The sequence below is a fragment of the Panthera uncia genome, chromosome B1, assembly GCF_023721935.1.
Source record: "Panthera uncia isolate 11264 chromosome B1, Puncia_PCG_1.0, whole genome shotgun sequence".
Taxonomy (NCBI): domain Eukaryota; kingdom Metazoa; phylum Chordata; class Mammalia; order Carnivora; family Felidae; genus Panthera; species Panthera uncia.
Window position 1 is genome coordinate 197,775,726 of NC_064811.1, and position 23,144 is coordinate 197,798,869.

Here is a 23,144-nt window from a genome sequence, read left to right on the forward strand (position 1 = left end):
CACTTAGTGCAAAACCCAGGAGGACACAGTGCCAGTAAACGCTGTCAGAAGCAGAAACATAGATTATTATTTTAAATTCTTCAGAATGATGGAGTTAGCACCAATTGTTGCATGGCAACGATTTGACAACTTTCTCCACCTTGGAGGTGGTCTGCTTTGTGTAAAGCTTTGACAGCTGTGTGCTCTATTTGGGAAATAAATGAACAGGGGGAGTCAACATCAAAACACTCTGCATGGGGGCGCCTGGGTGGCTCGGTCAGTTATGCGTGCAACTCTCGATGTCAGGTAAGGTCACGGTCTCATGTTCGTGGGATTGAGCCCCGAGTCAGGATCCAAGCTGAGCACAGAGCCTGCTTAGAGTTTCAGTCCATCTCTCTCTCTCTCCCCAATCTCTGTCTCTCAAAATAAATAATTATACATTTAAAAAAATACTCTGCCTCTACTCCCGCCTGTCCCTCCCTATCCCCATCAGCTTTGAGGTTTGTGTGGGTCACCTAGGAACTTGTGGTGAACGCCTTTTTCTTCGCATGCATCCCAAACCCACGTGTAACACGGATCCTTGGAATGTCAGTTACTCCTAATGCTTCCTGTTTTGTTGATTAGCCATTCTTTGCATAGGAGAGGAAGGGAGAGGTGAGGAGGGAAGGGGCGGAGGGGACCAGGTGAGGGGAAGGAGAATGGAGCAGAAGGGAAGGGGAGAGCGCAGGAAGGCAGGTGGAGAGCGGAACAGCCACACCAAGCCCCCCTCTTCCAAGTTTCCTCTGTGCCACGTGGCACCGCGTGGTTCTTAAAGGGGAAAAAGTGTGAAGGACGCTTGTTAAGGATGGGAAGGCAGACTGTGTGTGGTACCATCATGCTAGGTGTGGGGTCACTGCATTGGGATTTTCCAGTGGGGGAGAGAGGTGGCGCTCATCTGTGCTGCATTGGGAGTGGGGGTCACAGTCCCGGAGAGGAGCGGTCCCGGGCGGGGGTCCCCAAGAGGGGCACATCGGGGGAAGGGGGGCTCCGGCGAACCTGACCTAGCAGTATGGTGCTGAAGGCAAGCCAGGGGGACAGACCTCACCCGGGGGTGGTGGGGGATGGAAGCCCATCAGACAGTGGGGGGGTGGGGGCTTCGCACTGAACTGACCTCGCACAGTTTTTGCTAACACTGGACTTTACACGAAGGGGCATGGGTGAGAAGGCTCGGGAGCTGCCAGAAGTGCAGTCAAGCCAAGGGTCGTGGTCACACTGCCCCACCCTTCCGCTCACAGAGAACGGAGCTCCCCTTACTTCCTTCTGCACACGGACGCTCTCTGTTACTGGAGCCTGTTGGACAACGTTTGCCAATTAATTACCTTCTCGCATTTCAGATTCCTTCCCGCCATCGCTTTTCACCTCTCCTTCAGTGTGAATGTCCGTCCTGATGGCACCTTCCTGCCTTTTCTTTTCCCGGCCCCACACACTTCCCACGGGCAAGCTCAGGGAGCGTCAGCTAACATCCATAATCCTGCTTCTCCTACACCTGCTCTGTCCTCAGGACATCCGTCCCCCGAATACTAGACTCTTCTTCCAAGTGACTACAAGCCAGTTCAAACCTAAGCAAATGCACATGTTTGCAACTGAACGTATTTTCTGGGGCGCCTGGGTGGCTCAGTCCGTTAAACATCTGACTCTTGATTTCGGCTCAGGTCATGATCTCGCGGTTCATGAGTTCTGGCCCCTCACCGGGCTTGACACTGATGGTGCGGAGCCTGCTTGCGATTCTCTCTCTCTCTCTCTCTCTCTCTCTGTCCCCCCCAAATAAATAAATAACATAAAAAAAGAAATTAAGCATATTTTCTGGTATTTATCTTGAAATTTCACAAACAGTTCCACGATCTACTCTCTCACACTGGAAATCCTTACCTCCCATGGTCAACATGTCACAAAACATATCAATACTAATCCCAAGTGTCTCTTCCCCTTTCCTGGCTTTTATTTGGAAAAGCAGTAACAACATAAAATCTCGGTAAGAGAAACAAGTAAAGAAAATACATGGGGAAACCATAATCGGGGAAATAACTTCATTAGCAAATCCTCTGTGTTAGCAATTTCATATTTGAAATATGACTCCCACAATTGTTGAGAACAATAAATGTGACAAAGCAAAAAAATTATATAAAATACTGTGTATAAATGGGAAAAATCCCAACACGTTATGCACTTGACAGTAAAGGTAAACAGGCTGTGAATGCACTGCTTTTATCAGAGACTGACTCTGCAAAACGTTTATCGGTTTTACTCGTGTCTGCAGCTGGCCACTGCGGTTCCCCGGACCCGATCGTGAACGGTCACATCAGCGGAGACGGCTTCAGCTACCGGGACACTGTGGTTTATCAGTGCAATCCTGGCTTCAGGCTGGTTGGAACTTCCGTTCGAATCTGCCTGCAAGACCACAAGTGGTCCGGACAGACCCCCGTCTGTGTCCGTAAGTACAACGTGAACGCATTTCAGCATGTGCTTCCTTTGGTCACCTTTTCTCCTGGGAGGAAGTCTTAGCACAGACGTGTGTAACCTCCAGAGTGAGACAGAATGGAGACGCGTCCCTTCACCTGTGTTGAGAGAGACGCTACGGGCAGGGCTCCTCCCTTCCTTTCCAACCCACCTCCCCCTCTGTTCCCTTCCAGCACCTCCAGAGGCTGGTCCGCAGTGAAGGTGCTCCTTAACTCCTCTCAGACAGGTAGATCCCAGGACGAGCGATGTCGTGCACTCATTTACCTGATTTCATCACAGGGTAAACAGGGTGGAAACAGAAGGAGGGCAAAGGCACGGAGTCTGTCCGCAGGTTGACTTTCCAGAGTCCCCTGGATAGCTACATACCCCTGATCTTCCGTGTTGTTTCGTATTTTTTCTTTCAACAAGAATCCAGAGTTTTGCCAGCAGTCCTTCCTTTAAAAGAAAGAGGTAGAATCTCATGGAATGATTGTCCTCAAACTTTATAACATCCAAGATAACTATCAACTAGTGTTTTTAGAAGACATTGTACTCTCTATTGCAAAATTTGTTTTACACCGATAGTCTTTTTCTCCTAGTATATTCTTTATTTTCCTGCGAATTATACAGAGGAAATGTTGCTGCGGCCATAGATAATGACAGGTATCATCTAGGAAAGTGCGGTGGTAAATGGGCAGAGTTCAGGGGCGAAAGCTTTACTTAGAAGAAAGAACCATTGACAAGATAAACGAGGAGGAAAACACCAGTTTTATGACTGTAATGTGTTTCTTTTGAAAGGGCTTCTGAAGGATATCTTTGGGATTTGTATTGCTGTTATTTAGGGCATGACATTAATGACAGTTCACTACCTTTCTAAAGATCGCACAATGGGGACTGTCAAAGAAAATGCTGTTTGAGCATGCACACTTATTTTGCTACTTTCCTGATGTTTAAATTGCTATTGGAAAAATTGATGTATATTCAGTTTATCAGCCAAGTCCCTGTAATGTTTCAAAATGAGAGTTCCATGAAACTAGCTGGTGTTTTCTAAGGGGAAGATATTCAAAACTCGTAATTGGTGTAAGAATTTTACCCCCTCTCGTTGTTCACTGCTTTATTAGAGTTATTTGATGTTCTGTCGTGACATAAGAATAGTTAGTAAGATGAAGAAAGTTCATCTTCCAGGTGTAGGTTATTTTCCATAATTATAATAAACACATGTAGGTCTGCTTATGGTTCTTTGTCACCCTTTTCCCTTCCAAGTGTAAATACAGCCTGTAAGGTATCTGACAGCCGGCTTTGAGTCCATACGTGGGCACGCCTGTAAAGGTCTTGATGAGGCGTTCCAAGGGGGGGTGACGACCTGGTTGTTTTCTGACACTGCTGTGGGCCTGTCTTCCTACGCAGCCATCACCTGCGGCCACCCCGGGAACCCTGCCCACGGCTTCACCAACGGCAGCGAGTTCAACCTGAACGACGTCGTGAACTTCACCTGCAACACGGGCTATCTGCTGCAGGGTGCCTCTCGGGCCCAGTGTCGGAGCAACGGCCAGTGGAGTAGCGCCCTGCCCACGTGTCGAGGTGGGGGTGGGGCCGGGAACGAGTTGGGGAGGGAGGGGGGAGGGAAGGGGGAGGGCTCCCGGAATGAGCCCTGCAGCCTGAGGTCAGCGGGCTGATGAACACCCCAAAGCACCCGTGTGTGTGATGCTTCAAGGGCAGGACTCCGCAGGTGCTTTCACTGCTGGGGGGCGGGCGGGGTGGGGGGGGGACACAGTTGGGAGAATGATGGTGAAGACTGGCCAGGTGTTCAGTCGGAACAGTCTAGGACTCTGAAGTAGGCTCCTCTTCCGTTTCCCTTCGTCGTTACCCATTCATTCATCTGTACCGTGTCTTTGGACTCAGCTTCTAGACCTGGGGGTACATTTAGGAAGTTCTCAGCTTTTAAATCTCTCTCTCTCCTCCCCCCCGACCCATTCATTTCTTCAAAAATCACCACCTAGATCTAGGCTAAGACCTGAATTTTCAAGATCTGCTGTTTTGGGGGTTTTGTATTTCTAGATGTTTGAGCTCGTATTTAAGGGTCTGTCTCCATTGCTTTCCGTGAAAACATGTCGCACGTGAAGGTGACTGGTGCTTCAGTGTGAAGGTGAGAGTTTATGGTAGTGACGTGGTATGGGAGCCAGACAACGAGTGTTCCTCTCATTAACGATCGCCCACCTCCCCACTGGGGTCCCCAGGAGGCTACATCCACATGAGAAGAGAGCAGAACGGGATCCCAGCAATTTTTAAAAACAGCGATGGGAAATTTGGCTCCCAGACTGTAGAGTTCTGGTCCGAGTCTATACGCGAGTGCTGGGCCTGAGCTCCAGACGAGGTGAAGTCTCCGAATCTCCCTTCCCTCTAAACACTAGTATTAGATTCAGCCCCGCAAAGCAGGCTTCTGGTTGTGACGTGGCTGGGCGTGGGGTGGGGTCTGGCCAGCTTGAAAACTAACACGTTTACCTTATGTATTGTCATTCTTCTTATTACTATGAGTCGTGGAAGCCGGGGGCCATGGAGGAGGCCGAACAGGCTTAGAGGGCAGCTCTGAATGTGCGGACCAGCACAGAAAGCTGGCTTCCGCGTGGCATCTCGCCCCTTCGCGTTTTTGCGTTGAACGCCGGGGTGGTTTGGTACACCCCGAATGCTTCCAAACGCCGCTCCAAACACAGCCGAGGGGATCACCCTCACCTCTCGCAGGGAAGCGTGAGGGGTGCAGATCTGCAAGAAACGGGGGGGTGTGGGCAGTGGCGGGAAGACAGAGCTGTTGGCGTCTTCACTGGCTAGGAGGCCGCGGGGGTCTAGGAGATGAGGCCGCTTGAATCGCGCTCTCTTCTCCACCTGGGCGACGGGAACACAGCACAGCTGCAGCCACGATTACGCACGAATGCCCGGAAAGTTCGGTCAGGTTTGTCTGGACACAGGGGCACAGCGTGATTGTGCCTTTGATGTCTTAGGGACATCCAAACACACCATGTTCCTGCTCCCCCAAAGCCCTTCCGTTCAACTTCATTTAACATTTACTAAGCACGTGCTCTGTTCCAAATGCTGTGCTCTGCTCTGCCAGTAGAGAGGTGGGTAAAATCACTCATACCTTGGAGTCGATGACAATGAAGACCGGAGGTGCTCGCTAATTAGGTGAGCAGAATGTCACCCACAGCTGCTGAGACATCATCCATGTGACACGGAATATATGCTTGCCAGATGGCAGATGGGATGAACTCAGGATGGTGGGATTTTCCTCGTCAAACCTTTTTTTTGGGGGGGGACTGTATTCCACTTTTCCCTAACTTCTACCAAAGAAGAGGAGTGGAAATCAAATGCTGCCGTTTATTCACGGTTTTCAGGGTTTTCGATACCACGCTGAAGGTCCTTTGGAAGCCTCGGGCCCAGCGTAGCGCTGGGATATGTACTGACCTCTTCAGCATTAATTTTGCCTCTCTTTACCGTTCTCCATTTCCTCAAAAAATAGGAATGTACTTGATTTTTCAGGGGACTTTATTTTTTATAGCATAGAAAAGAAAGTTTTAAGGTTCACAGAAAAATCGAGAAGACGTAGATTTCCCAGGCATCCCTTGCCCACACGTGCACAGTGTCCCCCATTATTGACGTTCCCTACCATCCCTACCAGATGGTGCATTCGCTACAATCGGCGAATCCACAGTAACACATCTCACCACCTAGAGTCCATTCGCACCCGGGTTCACTGGTCGTGTCGTACAGTCTATGGGTTTGGACAATGCATAATGACATGTATGCACCCTGACAATGTCATACAAATAGCTGAACTGCCCTAAAAATCCTCAGTGTTCCACCTGTTCGTTGTCTCTCCCCCCACTAACCCCTGGCCACTACTGATCTTTTCAGTGTCTCCATAGTTTTGCCTTTTCCAGAAGGTCACATAGTTGGAATCACACAGGGTGTAGCCTTCTCCGACAGCCTGCTCTCACTTGGTGATGTGCACTGAAGGTTCCTCCATATCTTTTCATGGCTGGACAACTCATTTCTTTCTCACGCTGAATGACGTGTCGTTGTCAGCATGGACCACAGTTTATTTATCCATTACCTCCTGAAAGGCATCTTGGTCGCTTCAAGTTCTGGTGATGACAAATAAAGCTGCTATAAACATCCATATAGAGATTTTTGTGTGGACATGAGTTTTCAACTCCTTTGGATAAATACCAAGGAGTATAATTGTCAGATGTATGGTAAGAGCATATTTAATGTTGTCAGATAGCACCACCATGTCTTCCAAAGTGGGGGGCGCCATTTTGCATTCCCTCCAGCAAAGAGTGAGAGTCACTATTGTTCCACATCCCTGTCGGTATTTTGGTGATGTCTGTATTCTGAACTTTGGACATTCTCACAGGTGGATAGTAGCTCTCCTTGTTGCTTTAATTTGCATTTCCCTGATGACGTAGGACGTGGGGCGTTTCCCTGATGACCTAGCATGTGGGCGTTTCCCTGATGACCTAGGATGGGGGCGTTTCCCTGATGACATAGGATGTGGGGCATCTTTTCATGTGCTTTTTCCCGCTGTATATCTTCTTTGGGAGGCATCAGTGAAGGTCTTTGGCCCATTTTTCATATGGATTTCTTGTTTTCTTCCTAAGTTTTAAGAGCTCTTTGTCTATTTTGGATTAATAGTCCTTTACCAGTCATCTCCTTTGCTATTATTTTCTCCCACTCTGGCTTATCTTCTCATTCTCTGGGCGCTGTCTTTTGCGGTATAGAACTCTCAATTTGTGCTTCATTTTGAAAGCTGTTCCTCCCAGTACATGTGATGAAGGGGTAGGGGGATGCCTGGTAAATGCCGTCCTACAGGTGCTGAGTAGATTGGAAAACACCGGAACATCTCCAAGGTGCCTTCTGCTCATGTTTTCCTATTTTCTATCTCTTTTGTTTGTTTCCTTCATTTATGAGCTAAGAGCTACAGTCTAGTGCACAGAGTTTACATATTTATTATAAAACCAGGGAAAGCATGATTTCAAGGAGGACGGGCTCATAAAGGCGGTGAAACCTTAGGGAAAAAACGTCGTAAAACTCAACAAGGTGAAGATAACAAGAATAGCTACTTTTGAAACAAAATCGTCAGGGATTCTTTGCACCTGTTGCAGTACAACCTGATTCTTATCTCACGTGGTTCCTTGAATAATTCCACAGAAAGGTTGGCAGGCCGTGTCTCACGCCAGCGCCCCTGTTGTGCTTGATCTCTTCTCCCCAGTTCTTGATAATATGTGCCTCTCACATGTCTGATTTGGGTAGGTCAATGGAGTGTGGAACACCGGGTGCTCCTACAACATTTAGCTAGCTCACGGTGTGAAAGAGAGACTCCACCCAGAACTTTGGAACAGAACTCCAAGTAGTCGGTGCTGAAGTGAGTCCAGACTCCATATAGATTCCTACACAGTCTGTGTCCACTGTGGGGCCACCTCATTAGGCTTAGACTCAGCCATTAACAGGACGAAGTTCTGTGCAAGTCTGTAGCATTTGTGATCAGTCAGAAAGCTCAGGGGGCGCCTGGGGAGCTCAGGCAGTTGAGCGTCCGACTTCGGCTCAGGTCACGGTCTCATGGTTCGTGGGTTCAAGTCCCACATCAGGCTCACTGCTGACAGCTTAGGGCCCGCTATGGATCCTCAGTCTCCCTCTCTCTCTACCCCTCCCCTGCTTGCATGCTCTCTGTCTCAAAAATAAGTAAACACTTTAGAAAATAAATAAATAAAAAGGGAAGTTCACATCCAGGACACTAGCTGTAATGCCATACCCTGTCTTTGCAAACAGGATTAGGAAAGTAAAAGAAGGTGTGTTTTTTTGTTTGTAGTTCTACCTTTTCTGGAAGAAAGATATAATACATGATATGGTTGCAGGTTTCCTGAGGAAGAATGAAAACAAATGTCTCACACCTATTTTAAGAACCAGATTATGCACATGGTCCTGGAGGTCCAAGTTCCTACATGAAAACATTCTTGGAGCTCTGTCTCCTGAATTCCAAACCTCAAAGGTCCGGTCAGTTCCGTGAGAATACCAAGTCTGACAAATTTTCAGTATCATTCACTTAGTATTTCCTTTCGTAATGTATTAATGTTTGTCTTGTGTGCAAACCTTAGACGTTTTTTCCTTTCTTATCAGAAAATTCTAAATTCAGAGAGATAAAATATAGTCCCTATGTGATTACACACGTGAAGATAAAATTAAGAAAATATGGGGTTAGTGAAATTTCTGTTATACTTAGGAATAAAAAAAAAAGTCAATAATAAAAAAAAATTAAAGAGCCACCTGGGTGGCTCAGTCAACCAAGCGTCTGACTCATAGGTTCAGCTCAGGTCATGGTCTCATGGTTCCTGAGCTCTACCCCCATGTCAGGCTCTGTGCTGACAGCGTGGAGCCTGCTTGGAACTCTCTCTGTCTCTCCCCAAAATAAATAAATAAACCTTTAAAATACAATACAATATAATAAAATCACTAAAGAACCATGATGCATATGATTGCACTTAGGTCTATTAAAAATTATATATAATCACATGTTCTCAAAATTTTTAAATGGCACCATTTTCAAATTAAGGGAAATGTAAGAACCAATCCCATGTCTGTGACTTTATTTAACACACCCCTTCTGTGGGTCTACGGACCCGGGGCAGCCCGGAGTAGCTGTTGAAAACAGGGCCCGGGGGCCCAGGTAATGTACAGCAGGTTCTCTCCAAGAGCAGGAAGAACAGGGACAGGGGGCAGGCAGGCCCCCAGCAGCTGTGCTTAGATTTCTACTTGCAGAGTATTTTTGGGGGGCGGAAGGGGAATGAGGTCTAGATTTTTCAGCATGTGACACGGCATTGCCTGTGCCCGAACAGGGCTGTGTGGCTGAGCTCTCGAACTCACTCATCTTGGATACGTCAGTCCAGGGTCTGCGGTCAGTGGTCACCTTCACATCAGTTTCCTTACATGAACACTCAGGGAAGCGTGCCCTCGTCATGGGTTTCTGCGAGTTCTGCATAAACCGGGGCTTGTGAAACTTCGCCCAGTGCCCAGCAAACAGGAGGGTCCTCTGTTCTTCCCACCAGGACCACATACCTCTGAGATGTATATTCACTCAGGAAAGTCAGGCAATCGATTGTAATCAACGATAATTAATTAGTGTTTACTCTGTAGCAAACCTGAATGTCTGAATTGCAATTCACTTCATCTTTATCAGGTATTGATAAAAATGAAAACATAACTTTCATGTATTTGAAAAACAGTCATGAATTGTTCTTGTTTTGTTTTGTTGGGTTTTTTTTGCTATTTTTCTGTGACCAGTAATCCCATTTTTAAAACTTGGAATCATTCAGTTAGTGAACAAGTCCAAAAATATTTGTCTTATACAATATACTGAATATTACATAGTTATTTTATCCTTGTCCTCTACACTTCGTGTAATTCTTTCTGTTGAAAACATTTTTAAAACATAATACACAGAACTCAAACCATTATGAGTGCTTTTTTTAAAAAAAAAAATGTAGTGAACTAATTCTTACTCCTTCCTAACACCAACGAATTTAAATTTGCTATGCTTAAGTTACAAGGCATTATTTTCTTGTTTTCCTGTTCATGGTCAGGTTTTTATGAGGCATAAAAGAAAATGGAAGAAGCAGGAGTGAAGACCAAAAAGAAATGTAAACACAGATTTTCAGACAAAAAAAAAAAAAATCAAAAAAATAGAAGACGGTTCCTCCCTCCCTTCTTTCCTTCCTCCTTTCTTCCTCCCTCCTTCCTTCCTCCCTCCTTCCTTCCTCCTTCCTTCCTCCCTCCTTCCTACTTCCTTCCTTCTTTCCTCCCTTCCTTCTTTCCTCCCTTCCTTCTTTCTTCCCTTCCTTCTTTCCTTCCTTCCTTCCTTCCTTCCTTCCTTCCTTCCTTCCTTCCTTCCCCCCTCCTTCCTTTGATTGTAAATCACTGATACCACAGGAAGTGAAGTTCAGAAGTCATCAGGGCCACCCTGAGTATCCTTCTGCCTCACTCAGTAAACTAAATTGAGAGCTTGGGACTCATGTCCTGTGTTGCATGGACAGCTGTCATTGAGAGAAAGTCATCTCTTACCACCGGGTTTGATCTATCACTGAGCCCCTAGGGCAAAGGGCAGTCAGAATCTCCTGTGACCACTGTGCTTGGCAGTAGATTCAGAATTTTTATTGGAACAATTTCCTTTACATCTTCCCTGGTATACTCTGCTGAGGATTTTTTGGAAGTGAAACGTCAGAAAAAATAAAAAGGAATAAGCATTATATACAGTAAAACCTTGGTTTGCAAGCATCATTCATTCCAGTATTTGTAATCCAAAGCCCTGGTATATCAAAGTGATTTCAAGAACCGTTGGCTCAGTTGTGATCATGTGACATTGGGCGTCACATCCTACTCGTATTACAAGACATCGCTGCTTTATCAAGTTGAAATGTATTAGAAATGTTTGCTCGTCTTGCAAATGCTCGCAGAACAAGTTACTCACAATCCAAGGTTTTACCATATTCACTGTTTGCCAGTTGGTGTGTGATTTGGTGAATTTCAGTAAAACAATTTTTGTTTTTGTTTTTTTGGTTTTTGTTTTTTGTTTTTTTGAGAGAGAGGGAGAGTGCGTGTGAGCAGGGGAGGGGGCAGAGGAAGAGAGAACTCCAAGCAGGCCCCATGCCTGCCCCAGTGCAGAGCCCAACCGGGCTTGATCTCTCATGACCATGAATTCATGACCTGAGCCAAAATCAAGATTCGGAGGCTTAACCGACTGAGCCACCCAAGCGCCCCTAAAAAAAAATTCTTAATGAAAATGGAGAAACGGCATAGTAACTTTATATTCTAATGTTATGCATCAATTCTACGTGGAATCCTCACTATGTTTTCCATGTTCCTGAGTGAGGCAGGGGCTGGACTGTAGCAACGATACATGATCCTTTTCAAGAACTGGACTAAGCTTTGAACAAGTGCCCAGTCTACCCACAGATTTAAAGTTTCTGTGCTCCCTGCACGATTCCTATGCAATTTGGACACGGTTGCTTCTGTGTGGCTTTCGTTAAAGAGCACCCTAACATACGGGCTCTCTCTGCCAGATTTCAAGCTCACATCTGACTTGTTAGAATAGCTGTCCAGAAATAAAACTTGCTTAAAATGTAAACTTAAGGAAGCTACCTGAAAAAAAATACCCTCCATTTTTTTATTTAAAAATCACTTTTCAACATATTTTTAAGGTTGGATGTGAAACCTTGGTATCGTGGTGAAGTACGGTCAGAAGTGTACCAAAGACACCCATAAATGTGTATGAGTTTACAAGCACAAATAGAACCTAAAACCAATTGCGATGTAGATAATGGAATTGTTTATCGTCAAGCCCGTAGCTTTTGAGTCTTGTGTGTTTCACACAGGATTCGAAGTTTGTTAGGACGTCCCACTGTCTAGTCCCCATGCTGCCACTAAACCTCTCTGCGTTTACACCTCCTACATCTGCCACGGTGTTCTGTCCAGCACCAATGAAATGATGACAGTTTATTATCGATTTCACCTACATAGGCTTCTTCAGTGTAACATTCAGCCCATCAGCCACCCTCCTCGCCCACATGCATGCTGTCTCTCCCTGTCATTTTCCTTTAAGGGTCTGTCACAGTGGGAACACAGTCGTGAATGTGCATCAGACCATTGAAGCGTATTTGATCTGAGATACAGTCAGAAACAGGGCTGTCCTCCCAGATATATGGAAAACTGGCTGTCTTGTGTTTTCAGAATGTCACCTACGGCCACTTGAAAATCTGTATGTTTAGTATTTTTATGTGTATATATATATATATATATATATATATATATAAACACATATGTATGTTTAATGTTTATTTTTGAGAGAGAGACAGAGTATGGGTGGGGGAGGGGCAGAGAGAGAGGGAGACACACAGAATCGGAAACAGGCTCCAGGCTCTGAGCTGTCAGCACAGAGCCTGACACGGGGCTCGAACTCACAAACTGTGAGATCATGACCTGAGCCAAAGTCGGTTGGTTAACAAACCAAGCCCCCCAGGCGCCCCTCCAGTTTTTCAAGTTGTGACCTAAAGCTTAGCCTTAGCATTAACCAAAACCTAGTTTTAAAGTTTAAACAGTTTCTGTTTACTTTTCTTTTCAGTGTAAGAATTATAATGAAATTTAAAAAAAAAAAAACCAAAACGCTTCATCCCCCTGGCTTACCTTTCAAAGTAAATACAAAAATGTAGTCCAAGACAAGCTGTCAGCTAAGAAGTCAGGATTCGTCATTTATACTTTTTTCAGAAACCAAACTTTGAGAGGAGATGTTTGTGGCCTTCGTGGTTGAGATGGTTTCCCGGGTGTCTACTTATCCCCAGATCGTACTTATCCCGTTTTCTATGAATTATGTGCAGCTCTTCAGACACGTCACTCTTATCTCCATAAAGTGGTGAATAATGAAAACACTAGACCTGTAGGCCACAGTGTTGACATCAAAGATTGAAAAGCACTTTGGATTCTGTTTTGGATTTCCTACTTCGAACCAGATTCTGGATATAGAGGTTAAATTGCATGGTGCTGTTATAATCGTCTCAGACACCTGCCAAGTAAAGCCTTATAATCTTTATATTGATCGCTACTTAATAAATTTTAATAAACGGACAAGTGATATAAGAAGCCTACAAGGAAATCTCTTGTGTTTAATAGAAGAATGTATTATGAAAATTGTTTCTGAGAACCGGAGACGGAATTCAGAATTCCATTATTCGATTCAGACGCAACTGAAGGCTTCAGAGATTGCCCCAGCCAAATAACAGGGTGGAATCGAATCCGTAACAAACCTAGCAAAGTATTTTAGGAGTTTCACTGTCCAGACCACCCAGGTCCCTGCTATTAGTGCCTGTGGCACGTTCTCATGGTGCCTTTTTCTTTATTTTCCCACGACCTGGAAGAAGAGAACGGTCTAGTTTCTAGTTTTGAACAGCTGGAGAAATCCGTCATATTTTCCATCATCAGAGAGGTTTTACATGAAAACGTGGTGATTGCTTTGGGGTTTATGTGCAGAATCAAGAACGTGGGGCAGATGTTGATTCCAGCACACGACAAACTAGGGCCGGTTAATGAGGTGGCGTCTAATGAGACAGTGCACAGGCACATGACCACGCTGGTCTGGATGGAACAGGATTGAGAGGCTGAGTGCTTTGCAGGGTCCTACAGTTTGGAGCGCGTCAGGGAAAGTGAATCGCTCTTAGAGACTGAAGGTGGAATACATTGGATCCAATAATTAGCAAATCATGTTTCAAAAACCGGCATTATAGTATTTCATTGCTCAGGTTATCTATGCACTCAGTATTCAGATGAGGGCAATATTTGTGTCTGACTGCAGCTGTTTAGGACTAATTCAATAGGACAGGACAGAAAGAATGCACGAGCAGATTTAGGGCAATGTTGGATAAAATGGACTGTTACTACTCAAAACAGTTTGAAAGAGAATACATGTTGAAAGCAGAAATCATAGGATGTGCTATTTGTAAATTTTTTTTAACATTCATTTTTGAGAGACAGAAAGAGGCAGAGCATGGTGGGGGAGGGGCAGAAAGAGAGGGAGACATACAGTCGGAAGCAGGCTCCAGGCTCCTAGCTGTCAGCACAGAGCCCGACGCGGGGCTCGAACCTACCTGAGCCCAAGTCGGAAGCTTAACCAACTGAGCCACCCAGACACCCCGGATGTGCAATGTTTTTTGTCTCTCTATGTTGCTCAAATATTTTTCCAGATAACTTCTCCAAGAATAAAGATTATGTGTAGAGAAGAGGCTCCATACATAGCCTCTACAGAATTTTTGGAAGCTAAAATTTATAGCAGTTATTCTCCAAAAAACAAAAAACAAAAAAAGACAGTGGAGGGGATCCCTTTGGGATTCATGTTATCAAGAAATACTCATGCATTTTTATAAATATGCTTTACTGGACAGGTAATCAGGAGCCCTAATCCTTACTTAGTTCTAGAGTGACCATCCTTGTGACCTCAGGCGTGCCACTGATCATTATATTAATGTCTTCCCTTGCCCTCTGACACACCCAAGGGTCCCCAGGGAACACACTTTGTGCCCCCTCTTGAACTCCTCCCTGCTGGGCCAGTGTCTAGGGCATCTCATTCCTTCTAGCTGATGGAATTTAGTTCTGCATCACGTTTTAATACCTGGACCTCAAGTCCACCCGTTGGCTCCCGGTGTGTTGGTTAGTGACAGCTTAAGACCAGATGAAGAGCTCCACCGTAAGATACTGATTTCTCTCCCGGATGTTACCCTCTCCTGGGCTCCACGTGGCAAGCATAGAAGGTCAGGTCTTTGCAGCAGGTCTGGCTGGTCGTCATCAACCTCGTGGGTCATTTCACATGTGAGGAGAACATTTAAGGAAGTTGATCCCCTCCACCCTGCTGACAGCTCACGGTTGCAACTCACGCGGGCCTGGGCCCATGGGACCCCGAGACGGGGATCCTGTGCAAAAGTAAAGGAAGGACCTGGATGGAAGAGCTCTTCGCAGACACCCGCGAATTCTTCCGGCGGGCAGCCCGCCTTCCATGTGGCCAAGCACACCCTCGTGCGACCGCGGCACGGACCATCTCAGAGCCCCCTGTGGCACAGACTGCTAAATTAAGTTATTCCTACCCCCAGCAGAGATACACAGCCGAATCTCCTACTGGAGCCTCCGAAATAAATCAGAAGGAATGGAAATGGATGTGTCTGACTGCAGCTGCCCAGGAATGATGTGATAGGACAAGACCGAAGAAATGTACGAGCAGATTTAGGGTTTTGTAGACGTAACTCTTACAACATAAGGAACAATTCAGTTTTCTCCATTGGCGCTCAGGCAACGATGATCATTGTGAAGCATTTTTACTTCTTCATAAAGTGAAGCACCTTTGAAGGGTGATGAAGTGGGTGAAAGAAAGGGAAGGTGCCTGGGACTCAGCATTCTGGTGCTCCTTCTAGACGATTCTGTGCAGCCCAAGTCCCACAGTGGCTGCTGGTAATGAGGGCACTCCTGTCTCTCCTCCGCATGGGCAAGAGGGGCCATTGGGGAGAAACCAAGCCCAGGGTTTCAAAGCCGTTGGGCATGAAAGTCGAGTAATCTAAATCCTCGTCCTCTGGCCACGGAGGAACTCAGACAACAGCCCATCCCTTGGCCTGCAGAGAGAAGGAGGCAGTTGGGATCTCAGCATCACTAATTACTACCTCTCTGCCAATGGCCTCCCTCTTCTCCGTGTTCTCATCTCCAGCTGGGTCCTTCTGTTGAGCTCTGGACCCCGCATGGCAGTTGCTCTGTACATTTCCTGTTTCTCATCCACCACGCGATTGGCCTATACCGAAGAAAGCCGGGGCAAAACAGGAAAGTACAGAAGAGAAAAGTAGGAGCTCAACCAGGGCGTGCGGAGTCCTGTGAAGCACTGGGGATCTGCTGGGTGTCCTGGCGGAGGCGTCCGGGACCTGGCTCACTCCGTCCACGACGGAAGACCCTGATGCCATGTTTCGGACTGGCTGCCGAGAGGAAGGTGGACGGGAACGGGAACACAGAGTGTCTGCGGCATGCCAGCCAGGGAAGCACGTTGCCGCTTATGAAGGTGTATCGCTAGCAAACTATCTCTGTCTCCTGGGCTGGACACACAACTCGAAATGCCAGGTTATAAAAAATCATCAGTCTTTCTAGTACGTTAGACTTTCTCCAGGAGGTTAATCCCCGCTATGTCAGTGGGTCCGGTTATAATTTTAGCGTGCGGTGTTTGCCGTGCTCCATACACACAGGCTTTTTTGGCTCGGGAGAACTTGAGTCTTTCTTCTCTCAACTCAGGACTGTTCTAAAAAGCATAGACTACGATGTAACAGCGCTCAAAAGGGTCTTTGTAATTGTCCATTCTGCCCTCCACCTTGCTTACTACCAAGCGGAAATCAAATGCACAGATAAGGAAAGGCTTTGCCCCCAGGCACTGGGACCCGTGACATGCACCGGCTGCCTGAGAATTAGTTCAACAGCCCCTTTCTGAGCCAGAAATATCTGGAGAGAGTGCAGCTTTCACGGCAGCTGTGTCATTCACTGGTGTGGTGGGTCAAAGCCCGAGATAATCAGGGGTTCTTTCTTTTCCTCTGCACCTGCGAAAGCACATTGCTAATTCCCTTACAGATGCCAACAGGCATTCAGGCTAATAGAGTGCCATTCGGATTAACCACAGCATGTCCTGAGTGCCACAGCGGACTGTTTCACTGCGGGGCTGTTTCTAAAGGGGGAAGAGGCTGAAATCAGAGGCTGGCTTGATTTACATTTCTATTAAGCATTGATGGAAGAATTGTCATTTTTGTTTGCATTCCACATATAGCAGAAATTACTTTAGGCACACATACTGAAGCATTAATTAATGCTGGCAGGGGGTGGGGGGGAGGGATTAGCGTGTCACCGACTGTCCTGAAACATTACATGCGAGTAAAAATATTTAAACTAATTTCGGCGGGTTCTGTTTTAACATTTTCCTGACATAAAATCTTAACCACGAAAACCGTTTTTAGACTTGATATTGAAGAAGTCTGTTATCAGGAAATAAATACGGGGAATCGGTCTCGTGTTGTAAAAACTGCCGTAGTAGCAGGTACATTGCTTGACAGTTTTTGAAGCATATTGGCCCCCAGCAGTAAGTAGAATTTGTCAAGGGAAGAACATTTATGATAAACCTCAGCTGTGATGGTGTCATCTTCCAGCCTTTCTAAAATGATGAGTGGGGCCTCTTTGCAGATCTGTTTTGCTTATAAGTGTATCTAAATGATGTGTAACTTTTTCTTTTTCCCCTAGTGGTGAACTGCTCAGATCCAGGCTTTGTGGAAAACGCCATTCGTCATGGGCAACAGAATTTCCCTGAGAGTTTTGAATATGGAATGAGTATCATGTATCATTGCAAGAAGGGATTCTACTTGTTGGGATCTTCTGCCTTAACCTGTACGGCGAATGGCTTATGGGATCGGTCTTTACCCAAGTGTTTGAGTAAGTGAGGGGTATCTTGGATTCTTGTGCCACGGAGCCCTGTAAGACCATGAGCAGAACAAAAGAGAAAAGAAAAAAAAATAAGTCTTTACAGATGGTGTAAGTTATTATGATATCTTTATTGATTGGCCAGAAATCACAAAATGCAACTCAGACAAGTTCAAGGGTCACAAAAGGAGAGGGGACATAAGCAAATTCTGACACCAGCTTCAGAAGGAAGCAGAGCCAGTGTTTGGGGCAGCGGTTGGACTCATTCTGAGTCTGTGTTTGCTTATTACAATAAGGACGATAGATTCTTGACCGTATCCTCCTCCTGACCCATATGGTTAAGAGGAAAGCATATTGCCCTAAAGAACGGAGGCAGTATTTCTAGGCGGACACAATGATAGGTCATCATTATGTGGCCCCTCTCACGACATTATCAGTATTTTTCGACCATGTAGATGAACAAGAATACATTTTCCCCAAATAGCTTTCAGTCTTACCTTCTTTTAACTTGATAGACCATATTGTCCATTAGCTTAAAGACGTCCTCTTTTTCCAACAGTCTGACGGTTTAGGAAAAGGGGTCTTTTTGGCCTTTTAAAAATCATTCGGAAAGAAAACAGTCCTTAAAATCAAAATGTCATCTTCTTCGTATTCATTTTATGTGCATAGAGGATGTGGGAAATGACAATTACATCTTAAATTGAATTTACCGAAAAAAAAGTGATAATCTGTCTTACCTCTTGCATTATAGCGTTTTTAGTACATTTTTAGAATAAATTAGTCCTGGAGATCGTTTTTCCTGTAATTCAGTGTCCCTCACAACCCTCCCAATCTACATGGAAACTTGTCTCGAATTCTAATTGTAATGAGAGAATTAGTTTCTATGGAGAAAGCGTGACTTCTTTCAAAATCAAATGCACAGCTTCATACGCTCAAAAATGCATCTATAAATTGATTACAATCTTCATCATATTTTGGCCGCTTTCTGGTTTTCTAGGCCTTCACACACGGGAATTTTTCAGAGAAATTAGTTTTTCTGTCTCTGCCTCCCCAAACATTTCTTTCGCATCTTCCCGGTTGATGTGAGACTTCCATTAGTTTTTGTAATGATGCCAGTGTGCTCCAGATCTCCAGGAACTAGGTTGTAAGTGACTCTCATCCTCCTGGGTGGCTGGTTCCCACCGCTCGCTGTCATTAACAGTCGGAATTACCATGAGCCTGGCGATACAGGTTCTCCGAGGGGCCATTTGCTTGTACTTGGGCTACAGCTGCTAAGCTTCATCTCTCTTGTTACTGCTATTGTTTCGCTGCTTTTTTTTTCTCTTTTAATTTCACCTGGAACTGGTCATTTGCCAACCGTTTACTAATTCAGCCCTAATTAGCTTCCTTTTAGGACTCCATCTAGATAGAATCTTGTTCACCAATGAATGGATGTCAGCGTAAGACCATATCGATATAAGGGCGAATGTGACTCAGGGGATGCCTAATGTGTTTCCGCCTTTTAAAGCTACCTCTCTGGTTGATATCACTTTTGGGTTGCCAGTGATCAAATGCAGTGACGCTCGGGTGTCAAATCAGTGGGCTTTGAATAATTTGTCTGTAGCCTGAGTCCTGCCAGAGTTGCGTGCCGCACAAAATTTGTCCACTGTTAATCCGAAGCTGGGACTTTACAGAAAAGGAGAGCTAAATCTTCACTAGCCTACATTAATCTGGATTCTGGAATTTTCCTTTTTAAGGATAATTTATGAGTGGATTATAGGCCTGACTTGGCATCATTTTAAAGAAATGAACGGGAAGGCTGAAATTATTGTATAGAATATACTGAGGGAAAGTTAATTGCTAATTTATTATTACTACTAATTCAACATGTTAGACCACCACCTATTCCAAGGAAAATTGTTAAAAGGGTCTTCCTGGATCCACAGACTGGAAGAGTAAGCAGATATAACAGAGTTTTCTCCCCAGAAGCCAGTATAAGGTTGTCATAGTAATAGTCATATACTTGTAGAGTTACATGGAAATAGTTTTCAGGAATCTAGGTAACTTGTAACATTTTGTATAATATAATACTGATTTTATTTTTTAATAAAGTTAAAGGCAGGTGGAGAAAAAATGTAGGTAGAGTGACTTTCTCTTTGAAAGCCTACATGGAAATTTTTATCTTAAGCAAAACTACCTTAAGATAAAACAAAGCTAAAACAAGATTCACTGACAGACCCTTTCCTTGTGTTCAGTAATATATGGATATTTAGGTGGGGGACTGTCATCTGGGACATGGTATTTTCCATTTATGGGGCACTGCAGGCATTTGCCAGTATATTTAGGCTCTTTTCATTTTATAGGTGATGTTTGTATGGGTGTCTGTATGGGAGACTTACCAACGTAAGCACTTCAACGGGGCTGATGTAATCATTTATTTTAATTTTTTTCCCTAAGCTATATCATGTGGACACCCAGGGGTTCCTGCCAATGCTATCCTAACTGGAGAACTGTTTACATATGGTGCCGTAGTTCACTACGCGTGCAAAGGGAGCCGGAATCTTGTAGGCAACAGCACTAGAGTGTGTCAAGAGGATAGTCACTGGAGTGGGGCACTACCCCACTGTACAGGTGAGGAATTGCTTACGATGTGGTGTCAGGGTACAGACACGCCCGTGTGCCATCTGGTCATCTCCAATCTTCATCGATACCTTCAAGTGCCAGTCACTTCCCATTTCCTCCTGTGGGAGTCCCGGGAGTTCTTTTTCACCTTGGCCAAGAGGCCTGCCTACCTGGACTCAGTTTGTCCCTGGTCATTCTTGATTCCTTCTCCGTACCTCCTTTCAGTTCTTCCACATCTTTCCTGTCTCGGAAATTGATAATTCCATCAACCCCCCTTGAAAACGTCATCTTAATTCTTTCATGAATAATTCTTAAGTAAATAAATAAAAGTCAGTGAATCAGCAGCTCTGGACATAATTGAGAAGAACCAAACCTCTCATTTGATTGGTTTTTACACAATACAACTTAGTCCCATTTCCCTTTCATTTTCTGTACTGATGCATCCAGTGGACAATCCCTGCGTTCATCATTCCCAGGATTTTACTTCTTCCAGAGAATATAAACTGTTGTCGTACTGCATTTTAATAAGCTAGCTTGTTTACTCACACGGGAACAATTTCTTCATGTCCTCCACTTTTGTGCTACGATCGAGAAAGTCTTTCTTAGAAGATCTCCAGAATGCAGTATGACTGTAATGCACTTGAGTGACTTTGCACTCTCCTTAAACTCAGCAGCTGTGGTAAACAAGTCTAACAGAATTCTGTATTACCATTTGTGTCTGCGTTCAATAGGAAATGATCCTGGATTTTGTGGGGATCCGGGGACCCCAGCACATGGATCCCGGCTTGGAGATGAACTCAAGGCCAAGAGCCTTCTCCGTTTCTCCTGTGAGATGGGTTATCAGCTGAGGGGCTCTCCTGAGCGGACGTGTTTGCTCAATGGCTCATGGTCAGGACTGCAGCCCGTCTGTGAAGGTGAGTACGGTCCAGCCTGAAAGTCAACCTGTGCACTTGGAACCATGTAATTCATTCTAAAATGGCCAGTGATTTCCACAGACATCCTAGAGATGGAACCTTTGTGTCACTACACTACTTTCCTCCAACTTGTGTAAGGGGATCATCCAAACTCATGGCTGGGTGTATGGAGATGTTCTGAGTGCTCAACAGGTCATCTAACCCAGATGCTTGCCTTTTGAATGTTTATAACCTAGAAGAGGTTTCTGATCTTCTGATAATAATCTCTGTGGGATTTGGTGGCATTGTGTGGTTGCTGGTAATGAGCAGCTCGGGAAAAGGAACAGTGAGTAGAAGGGTGTCAATCCCTGACCGTAACTTCTGTGGGCCGAGATAGTCTTCACGTCACATCTTATTTCCCATCTCTTGGTGGCCCCTGTCCAAAGCAGGTATTCTGAAAGAACCTGGCAGATTTTGTGCATCATATTTTGGAGAGAATTTTCTCTGCGTCAGTATTTGAGAGGCATAAGTGGACATGGCAGGATGCCTCGGTAATTCCAGTAGAAACACCATGCATACCTCCCCATGCCAAGTATTGGCGATTCCTGCCTTCAGCCAAGGTGGGGTGCGGTATCACAAGTTTGTTTAGAGCCCAGAAAGTAACTGACTTAGAATTCAGACAGATAAGACTTTAAATGTTACAAATGTAGGGGCTTTTTTCATACAAACTTCTCAGCTACTTAATGTTTGAGTCTAAAATGAGTACACAAATTAAATATCCATCTTTACATGAATGAAACACTTGCTATATAATTTGACCGGCTTGAATAAACTGAAACAATATCAGTACCAGAAATATAAACCAAGTTTTCTTCATCTTCATTTTCTCTGTGCCATGTACGCTGGTATCTGCTCATGTCTCATTTAATATATAGAATAATATATTTGTTATATGTATTATATAGAATAATAGAAAATAATATATATGTATTGATATAATCAGACTATTACTTATAATCTGATAAAATCATATAGGAAGTGCAATCCTATATATGTACGTGTATATGTGAATATATATACCTTATATATGTGTATGCATATGTATATGTGTGCATATAATCTCATCAGAATAATAGATTATCCTAGAGGTATCTATATCTAGGTAAAGAGATGTGTGTATATAATAACCCAAGGTATTTTTTTTATTGCAAATCACCTTCTCACAATCAAGTTAGCATAATATTAAGTTAGCGTAAATATCGAGTCACTGTAAATATTAAGATTAGGCCCTAAAGAAGTTGACTTAACTCAAATATGATTGAATAGTAATGGTGGGATGCCACCTGCCACTGTGGGCCACAGGATGACACTTCCCTGTATTGACTAAAGTATGTGACTCTAAATTAGTAGACACAGTGTTACTCAGACACAATGTTCTCAGTTTCCCCCTCTCTTGGAGAATTTGAATATTACAATTTGCATGACAGCACATCTTTCTCACCCAAACCAGAGTATTTTCTACTCTATAATATGGTACCTCAAAGTTGTACATGACTTCCGTAACCTACATTTACGCTTCGTCTAAACCTTTTCCCTCTATACTACGCCTGGGAATTGTCTGTCCAATATATATTTGAAGATTATTAAAATTAAACAAGAGATCCACTTTACTCCATGACGTGTTGAATGCCAGTAGGCTAGCCTTCTTTCTGGGGACAACTATAAAACAACAAAATATGTGAGACATTTATCTTATTAAACAACAGACAGTGCATGACTGTGTTCCATAGGAGAAAAGGAATCCATGAGGTGAGCCCATAATCTCCTGGTATATTTTTCTTACTGCACAGTCGGAAAGTGGAACTCAGGTTACGGTATGGTGGCTTGGCGAGGTGATGCAACAGAAATTGTTCTAGGCTACTGAAACAGAACTTACAGAACATGGAATCTGAGAATGGTTGGCTGAAAATGGGAGAGCCCCATAAGTCTGGTGGACGTTCACTGGGTGACTTGGGTCACGGTCAGGCAGATGAGAACAGGTGAGACCCGTTGATACAACAACCTTCTGCTGCAGAGCTGAGAGTGGACCCATGATACTAGAAGTCATACCCTACTGAGAAACACTGGACATCTGGCCAGTCAGAGCTCTTACTGTGCACTTGGGACATTTCACAGATGCCC

At 44.7% G+C, this 23,144-nt stretch overlaps 1 protein-coding gene across 1 annotated transcript in view; it reads left to right on the forward strand.

Annotated features, from left to right (window-relative positions):
- CSMD1 (CUB and Sushi multiple domains 1) overlaps window positions 1-23,144 on the forward strand; it is a 1,037,384-nt gene that overhangs the window by 975,910 nt on the left and 38,330 nt on the right. Inside the window, exons 50-54 of the mRNA XM_049630105.1 lie at window positions 2,276-2,449; window positions 3,862-4,035; window positions 17,293-17,481; window positions 19,906-20,079; window positions 20,802-20,984. Of these exons, the coding sequence (XP_049486062.1) occupies window positions 2,276-2,449; window positions 3,862-4,035; window positions 17,293-17,481; window positions 19,906-20,079; window positions 20,802-20,984 (894 nt within the window). The remainder of the gene's footprint in view (window positions 1-2,275; window positions 2,450-3,861; window positions 4,036-17,292; window positions 17,482-19,905; window positions 20,080-20,801; window positions 20,985-23,144) is intronic.